Source organism: Bufo bufo, chromosome 7 (genome assembly GCF_905171765.1).
Source record: "Bufo bufo chromosome 7, aBufBuf1.1, whole genome shotgun sequence".
NCBI classification, from domain to species: Eukaryota; Metazoa; Chordata; class Amphibia; order Anura; family Bufonidae; genus Bufo; species Bufo bufo.
In genome coordinates this window covers 125,793,859-125,803,379 of record NC_053395.1, presented here as the reverse complement: position 1 = coordinate 125,803,379, position 9,521 = coordinate 125,793,859, and the positions used below count along the sequence as shown (strand labels likewise).

Below are 9,521 nucleotides of genomic sequence, written 5' to 3'. Positions count from 1 at the left end.
ATCTAACAATAAACTTGTTACCATTATTATTATTATTCCTGTAACAGGTCTGTCAACAAAGTATATGTTTTTATGGTGGACTAGGTTAAATCATTTGATTTTAGCATTCTGATCAAATTGTAATGCACTGTCACATTGTTACTATTATGGGTAACGTAAATTATGTGTTCAGACCCAGATCTTTCTATCTGTTCTGTTATTTTTTCAATCATGTAAACCGTAAAGTAAAATCTCAACTTGCAATTGACATTTGTACAATAGTGAAAAGAATGTTGTAGAGTTATATAATGGAGACAAAACAGAACTGTCCATTCCTGTCGTTAGGTTAAATGTGTCCATTATGTGTGACCTGTGAAATGTATATAAAGGACACTAACTGCCTGTGTTCTTTGTACCAAGGGCTTACCAGTGTCACCGCTTGCATAAAACATTAGTGAAGGTAAAATTGTTAAGTTAGACAATTTATGACAGAGATTGGTTAAGCTTTATTTATAGTAATGTACTGTATTTCGTAAAATACAACTGAAAGCTGCTTTATATAGCATCTTACATTGCAATACGTTATATGCGAGTATAAGGTCATTGTACTCTTCAGGAAACACTGTATTATGAAATTGTGCACTTATTTAAATTGCAGTGCTATACTAGGAGCACTCTTTTTGTCTTATTTTCTAAATTCTGTGGAATTTTCTGGACACCGTTGTTAACAGCACCGGTATAGTGGTAGATTCCTCTGGAAGAGCAATTTTTTTTTTATATTTCCTTTATGATTGTGAAAATGGAGGCTTAAAGGTCTATTCCCACCTTTCAATTTTTTAAGGCTATGCCACTGCAGCTCCTGTGTCCCATACAACAAACTGCTTTATAGAAACTCATGTACTGTGAAATATGAGTATCCTGATCTGTTTCCAGGACTTCTAGGTTCACTAAAGAAGCTTTAGAAGGATTCTGTGTCTCATACATCAATATAGTAAATGATCTGTGACAGCCCTGAATGGGCTCTGCTACAATAATGCATCCAACAGATGAACATGGCTCTAAAGTGAAAGAGAATTGTCATACAATGGTGGAATTGCACTTTAACCTAGACTTTATTAGAGAAGACTGACAAGTCTATAAAGTTAGTATCTCAGAGATATCAGCACACTAAATATTTAGTCTTTTGTCTTACAGATGCAGATAATCTTGTACGAAGAGAAAAATTTCCAGGGTCACCACTATGATTGTGTCAACGACTGCCCTAATATGAATTCTTATATCAGGCGATGTAATTCTGTTCGAGTCATAAGTGGTTCCTGGATAGTATATGAATGCACAAACTATAAAGGATATCAGTATTTTCTAAAACGAGGAGAGTATCCAGAATTTCAAGACTGGATGGGATTTAATGATTCCATCAGATCTTGTATAGCTATCCCACAAGTACGTGCCTTTTTTTCTGACAGTAAGAACATTGAACATGTATCATATGACTGTATTTACATTGAGGGTCATTTATTATTTGTGTAGAAAATTGTCTAAATGTAAGCCAACAAGGAATCTGGCTTACATTTAGACTGGCGCAGGATATACCGAAATTATGTAGAGGCCAGCGCCTCTTTATAACTTAGGTGATCCACCACCAGCTATAGGGGCTAATAAGCATCTAAAACACCAGTTTTAATAAACTACCCTCATGGAGTGTACTTTGCAGAGTAAGGCCTCATGCACACGGCCATTGTGCGGGCGTTCTGTGCATTGGGGACCGCAATTGCGGTCCCCAATGCACGGGCAACATCCGTGCAGCGGGCCGGACCCAATTTAACTTGAATGGGTCTGTGGTCTGTCCGCACCACAAAAAAAATGACGTCATATTTTTTTGCTGTGTGGAACAATGGAAAGAAACACCACGGAAGCACTCCGAAGTGCTTCCAGTGTTCCGTTCCGTAACTCCGTTCCGTATATCCAGAATTGCGGACCCATTCAAGCGAGGACCCATTCAGGGTGCACACTGCCGGCGGTTGTGGATTGCGGACCCGCCGTTTGCGGGCCGCAATACGGCCACAGCCGCCCAAGACCTCATGCACACGGCCGTTGTTTTGGTCCGCATCGCATTTACTTCAATGGGGCCGCAAAATATGCCACATCTGTTGCTCCGTTCCGTGGTCCGCAAAAAAAATATAACCTGTCCTATTGTCTGCGTTTGGCGGACAAGAATGTGCAGTTTTATTAATAGCTGTCCATGCCGTTCCGCAATTTGCACACGGACGCCACCCGTGTTTTGCGGATCCACGATTTGCGGATCGCAAAACACACAACAGTCGTGTGCATGAGGCATTATTCAGAGTTTTCTCTACTGGACAATATTTTTGTCATTGCGCTGGATTCCTCACTGAGTGTAATCAGTCATATCAGTGCAAGGAAAGGAAAGTAATATGTGGAAATAATGTTTGTGAAATGTATAGGTGCCAAAGGACCTGGTGAGCAAAAGCTGTTCTCTGGTCTGGTTTATGGGAGAGTCCTTCTATTACCATACTCAGAAAGCTGGTGTTCAAGAAGAACAGTATTGTTTTACTCGTAGAGGACCCGCGCCTTACATGTAGATGTCCGTGACTTAAAGACCATGCAGGTGCAGGAGACGCGCCAGCAGGGGTCCAGCAGTCACTGATAGCCGGACCCCTGCTGCATGCTGCATGCATGCATTAACCATTGATGTGCCGAGGTCAGCTCTGCCCGCGGCAAGTGCAATGTCCGTGCAGGGATCAGAGCTTCCATCGGGTCCCCGTGCTGCTGTTACGGGGACCCGATGGCAGGGAAGGCAACCCGATGCCTTTCTTAGGCATCGTGGCTGCCTTCTGGGAGAGCCTGTGAGATCCAGCCACCTGGATCTCGCAGGCAAGCAGGCTGTAAGTGTATTACAGTGTGTAATACACTTACAGCCAATGCATCGCAAATCAGAAGTATTAAAGGGGATCAAACCCTCAAAAGTTGAAGTCCCAGAGTGGGACAAAAAATAAAGTGTAAAAAAAGTAAAAAAATAAAGTTTTGCAAAAAAATTAAAAGTTTCAAGTAAAAAAAAAGCGTACTTTAACCAAAAAAAATTAAAAATGTAAATGTAAATGTAAAAAATAGGGAAAATAAAAAGTTGATATATTAGGTATCGCTGCGTCCGTATCAACTGGCTCTATAAAAATATCACATGACCTAACCCCTCAAGTGAACACCGTCCAAAAATGTTAATAAAAACTGTGTTAAAAAAAAAAAATTTTGGTCACCTTATATCACTAAAAGTGCAACACCAAGCGATAAAAAAGGCATATGCCCCCCAAAATCATACCAATCTATCCATCACCTCATCCTGCAAAAAATTAGCCCCTACCTACGTAAGACAATTGCCCAAAAAATAAAAAAAAATATGGCACTCAGACTATGGAGACCCAAAAACATGATTTTTCTGGTTTAAAAAATGCTTTTATTGTGTTAAATGTAAAAAAATAAAAATAAAAGTATACATATTAGGTATTGCCACGTCTGTAACAACCTGCTATATAAAAATACCACATGACCTAACCCCTAAGGTGAACACCGTAAAAAAAAAAAATTTAAATAGTGTCGAAAAAGCCATTTATTGATGTCACCTTACATCACAAAAAGTGTAATAGCAAGCTATCAAAAGTCATTTGCACCCCAAAATCACACCGTCTTCTCATCCCGCAAAAATAATACCCTACCTGAGACAATCGCCCAAAACATTAAAAAAAACTATGGCTCTCAGACTATGGAGACACTAAAACATTATTTTACATGATATTTCAAAAATGAAATAATTGTGTAAAACTTAAATAAATAAAAAAAGTATACATATTAGGTATTGCTACATCCGTAATGACCTGCTCTATAAAAATATCACATGACCTAACCCCTCAGGTGAACACCGTCAAAAAATGTAAATAAAACCTGTGCTAAAAAATGTATAAATTTTTTGTCACCTTACTTCACTAAAAGTGCAACACCAAGCGATCAAAAAGGCATATTTCCCCCCCAAAATAGTACCAATATAACCGTCACCTCATCCCTCAAAAAATGAGCAACTACCTAAGACAATCGCCCAAAAAAAAAAAAAACTATGGCTCTCAGAATATGGAGATACTAAAACATTATTTTTTTTTGTTTCAAAAATGCTGTTATAGTGTAAAACTTAAGTAAATAAAAAAGTATACATATTAAGTATTGCCGCATCTGTAAGAACCTGCTGTATAAAAATTTCACATGACCTAACCCCTCAGTTGAACACGTAAAAATAATAAAATAAAAACGGTGTCAAAAAAGCTATTTTTTTGTCACCTTACATCACAAAAAATGTAATACCAAGTGATCAAAAAGACCTATGCACCCTAAAAATAAACAAACAAACCATCATCTCCCTACATAAGACAATTGCCCAAAAAAAATAAATAAAAAAAAATACGGCTTTCAGAATGTGGAGACACTAAAAAAAACTAAAAAAGTAGTCATATTTGGTATTGTTGCATTCATAACAACCTGCTCTATAAAAATAGCACATGATCTAACCTGTCAGATGAGTGTTGTAAATAACGGAAAAAAAAAAACGGTGCCAAAACAGCTATTTTTTGTTACCTTGACTCACAAAATGTGTAATATAGAGCCACCAAAAATCATATGTACCCTAAAATAGTACCCAAAAAACTGCCACCTTAACCCATAGTTTACAAAATGGGGTCACTTTTTTGGAGTTTCTACTCTAGAGGTGCATTAGGGGGGCTTCAAATGGGACATGGTGTCAAAAAATCAGTCCAGCAAAATCTGCCTTCCAAAAACCAAATGGCATTCCTTTCCTTCTGCGCCCTGCCGTGTGCCCGTACATCAGTTTACGACCACATATGGGATGTTTCTGTAAAGTACAGAATCAGGGTAATAAATATTAAGGAAAAAAATGGATTAAAATGGAAAATCTGCCAAAAAAAGTGAAATTCTGAAATTTCATCTCCATTTTCCATTAATTCGTATGGAACACCTAAAGGGTTAACACAGTTTGTAAAATTAGTTTTAAATACCTTGAGGGCTGTAGTTTCTAAAACAGGGTGACTTTTTTGGAGTTTCTACTCTAGGGGTGCATCATGGAGTCTTCAAATGTGACATGGCAGCTTAAAATTATCCCAGTGAAATCTGCCTTCCAAACACCATATGGTGTTCCTTTCCTTCTGCGCAATGCCATGTGCCCGTACAGCAGTTTACAAACACATATGGGGTGTTTCTGTAAACTACAGAATAAGGGCCATAAATATTGAGTTTTGTTTGGCTGTTAACCCTTGCTTTGTTACTGGAAAAAAATTTATTAAAATGAAAAATCTGCCAAAATAGTGAAATTCTGAAATTTAATCTCCATTTTCAATTAATTCTTGTGGAACACCTAAAGGGTTAGCAAAGTTTGTAAAATCAGTTTTGAATATCTTGAGGGGTGTAGTTTCTATAACGGCATCATTTTTAGGTGTTTTATATTATGTAAGCCTCACAAAGTGACTTCAGACCTGAACTGGTTCTTAAAAGGTGGGTTTTGGAAATTTTCAGAAAAATATCAAGATTTGATTCTAAACTTCTAAGCCTTCTTATGTCCCCAAAAAAAAAAATGGCATTCACAAAATGATCCAAACATGAAGTAGACATATGGGGAATGTAAAGTAATAACTATTTTTGGAGGTATTACTATTTATTATAAAAGTAGAGAAATTGGAATTTGGAAATTTGCTAATTTTTCAAAATTTTTGGTAAATTTGGTACTTTTTATAAACAAAAATGAAATATTTGGACTCAAATTTACCACTTTCATGAAGTACAATATGTGACGAGAAAACGATCTCAGAATGTCTTGGATAAGTGAAAGCGTTTTAAAGTTATCACCACATAAAGTGAAACATGTAAGATTGGCAAAAAATGGCCTGGTCCTTAAGGTGAAAAATGGCAGGCTCCTGAAGGGGTTAAACACCGCCAAATACTTGGCAGCTTAAATTATCTTTTTTAGTGCCTGGCTTCTAATTATCTACATAAAATTATTATAGGCAATATAGTTCAAGAAAAATAGCTAATTTCCATTATACATCAACAAAGACAAATCCCAATGGTACAGTGCCTTGCAAAAGTATAAACCCCAGTTGACTTTTTTTTGTGTTTTGGTGCCTCACAACCTGCAATTTACATGGATTGAAGATTTTTTATTGTGACTCAAAAATAGGACAAAATAACAGAAAAAGTAAATGTGCATAACTATTAACCCCCTAAAGTCAATACTTTGTAGAGCCACCTTTTACGGCAATCACAGCTCCAAGTCGGTATGGATAAGGCTATTTTCACACTTGCGGCAGTGTGATCCGCCGATCTGAATGTGACTGAAAGCATTTGTGAGACGTCCGGATGCGGATCCGTCTCACAAATGCATTGCAAGAACGGACCCGTCTCTCCGCTTGTCATCCGGACAGACGGATCCGTCTTGTATCTTTTAACAAATTTTTACCAGTCTGCTCATGCGCAGACCAGAAGGACGGATCCGGCATTCCGATATTTTGAATGCTGGATCCGGCACCAATACATTCCTATGGGGAAAAATGCTGGATCCAGCATTCAGGCAAGTCTTCAGGTTTTTTCGCCGGAGATAAAACCGTAGCATGCTACTGTTTTATCTTTTGCCTGATCAGTCAAAATGACTGAACTGAAGAAATCCTGATGCATCCTGAACGGATTACTCTCCATTCAGAATGCATGGGGATATGCCTGATCAGTTATTTTCCGGTATAGAGCCCCTGTGACGGAACTCTATGCTGGAAAAGAAAAACGCTAGTGTGAAAGTACCCTAAAGTCTCTATGAGCTTGCCACATCTTACCGCTGGGATTTTTGCCCATTCCTCCTGGCAAAACTGCTCCAGCTCCTTCAAGTTGGATGGTTTGCGCTTGTGAACAGCAATCTTTAAGTCTGACCACAGATTTTCTATTGGATTGAGATCTGGGCTGTGACTAGGCCATTCCAACACATTTACATGTTTCCCCTTAAACCACTCAGGTGTTGCTTTAGCAGTATGTTTGGGGTCATTGTCCTGATGGAAGGTGAACCTCCATCCTAGCCTCAAATCACACACAGAGTGGTACAGGTTTTGCTCAAGAATTTCCCTGTATTTAGCACCATCCATCTTTCCTTCAACTCTGACCAGTTTCCAAGTCCCAGCTGCTGAAAAATATCCCCACAGCATGATGCTGCCACCACCATGTTTCACTGTTGGGATGGTGTTCTTTGGGTGATGTGATGTGTTGGGTTTGCGCCAGACATAGCGTTTTCTTTGATGGCCGAAAATTTTAATTTTTGTCTCATCAGACCAGAGCACCTTCCTCCATACATTTTGGGAGTCTCCCACATGCCTTTCCGCAAACTCACATTGTGCCTTTTTGTTTTTTGCTGAAAGTAATGGCTTTCTTCTGGCCACCCTGCCATAAAGTCCAACTCTATGGAGTGTATGGCTTATTGTAGTCTTATGTACAGATATTCCAGTCTCTGATGTGGAACTCTGCAGCTCCTCCAGGGTTACCTTAGGTCTCTGTGCTGCCTCTCTGATTAATGCCCTGCTTGCCAGCTCCTTGAGTTTTGGTGGGCGGCCGTCTCTTGGCAGGTTTGCTGTTGTGCCACATTCTTTCCATTTGGTTATAATAGATTTGATGGTACTCCTGGGGATCATCAAAGATTTGGATATTTTTTTATAACCTAACCCTGACTTGTACTTCTCAACAACATTTTCCCCTACTTGTTTGGAGAGTTCCTTGGTCTTCATGGCAGTGTTTGGTTAGTGATGCCTCTTGTTTAGGTGTTGCAGCCTCTGTGGCCTTTCAAAAAAGGTGTGTATATGTAATGACACTCATATGACACTTAGATTGCACACAGGTGGACATAATTTCAATAATTATGTGACTTCTGAAGGTAATTGGTTTCACCAGAGCTTTTTATGGGCTTCCTAACAAAGGGGGTGAATACAAACGCATATGCCAATTTTCTGTTTTCTATTTCTAAACTATAGTTTTATTTATATATTTTTCTCATTTCACTTCACCAACGACTACTATGTTCTGATCCATCACATACAATTCTGATTAACAAACCATTGAACTTAAGTCTGTAATGTAACAAAACACGAAAAAAGTCAAGGGGGGAGAATACTTTTGCAAGGCACTGTAAGTATAGCTCAGTCATGATCAGGAGAAAATTATGCTATTCTACTGTACATCAAGAGCATGCATTTACTGTATATTTGTTTTACATTTTCAATTAAAGTCAATCATTTGATTTGGTTTATTTTAAAGTCAATATCGTAGTGTGCCTATCTTAATTTGGTGAATTCATGTTTTACTTATTTTTAATTCTTTATTCCTTTATTACAGTATAAAGGATCTTACAGACTAAGGCTTTATGAAAGAAATAATTTTGGGGGAAAAATGTTGGAAGCAGTGGATGACTGTCCTTCAGTTTTTGATCGTTTTAACCACCATGACATCCAGTCCTGCAATGTCTTTGATGGTTACTGGATTTTCTATGAGCTTCCAAATTATAAGGGTCGTCAATATTGCTTGAGGCCTGGAGAGTACAGAAGGTTTAGTGACTGGGGTGCTCTTAATGCTAGAGTTGGCTCCTTCAAGAAAATTACAGAATTTTCTTAGATTACTGTAATAAAATATTATTGAAATATATTCGCGTACTCTTTTTGTACCAGATTTCATTTTGTATTGTTGATAAACTATCCCTATTTAACCACATAACATAATTACATCACACGACTCTACAAGATGTAAAAGTTTGGTTTGTGTCCGTCATTAGAGATGAGCGAATAAAAAAAATAATTAAATTCGCTGGTTCGCCAATTTTTTGGGGAAAAATTTTATTTGATCAATTTGCGGAGAATTACATTAAAAAAATCTATTTCCTGGCTGCAGAGAGCCTTTATAGTGGTGTAGAACACTGTGCCTTGCAGTAATGCGCATAGGGAGTCTGCTTTGGTAGTCAAATAATACTGTGAGTCAGTATGACATGCAGATGACAGGTGTCGCTCTTAGAATCACTGCACACTTCACTTATTTGGGCAGTCCCGGGGCCAAAACTGACGAAATAACTCAAGTACGAACTCAGCCTTACAGGTTGATGTTAGCGCTGAAAAGAAGTGCACTCCTTTTACACCGTCGTCAGCTGATTCCACATAGATGTCTACAGAACCTGTTCTGTTACATGCTTATACATTTAAAGCCCCCCAACAGAGTGGAGAGGGTGTCAGCAGTAAGTTTGTGTTGACATCACTGATTATTTTGCCCTTCCTCTGATGCATCATAACAATAACCCGCAAAAAACTGATCTTGTCTTTTGAGCATCCACCTCAACTCAATCAGCATTTGGTAAGTAATCCATCAGTATTGCTAATGCCCCAAAAAACAGGAGTTGATCCAAAACAGAGATGACATGTGAACAGAATATTCTCAAGTCTTCTGTGTTTTGTACC

General features: G+C 38.3%; 1 protein-coding gene across 1 annotated transcript; it reads left to right on the top strand.

The window, feature by feature from the left end:
• Positions 1-1,173: 1,173 nt before the first annotated feature.
• Positions 1,174-8,691, top strand: LOC121007674 (gamma-crystallin M2-like). Its single transcript, XM_040439779.1, has 2 exons — positions 1,174-1,422; positions 8,416-8,691. The coding sequence occupies exons 1-2, from the start codon at positions 1,174-1,176 to the stop codon at positions 8,689-8,691; spliced, it is 525 nt and encodes a 174-aa protein (XP_040295713.1).
• The last annotated feature ends 830 nt before the right edge of the window (positions 8,692-9,521 follow it).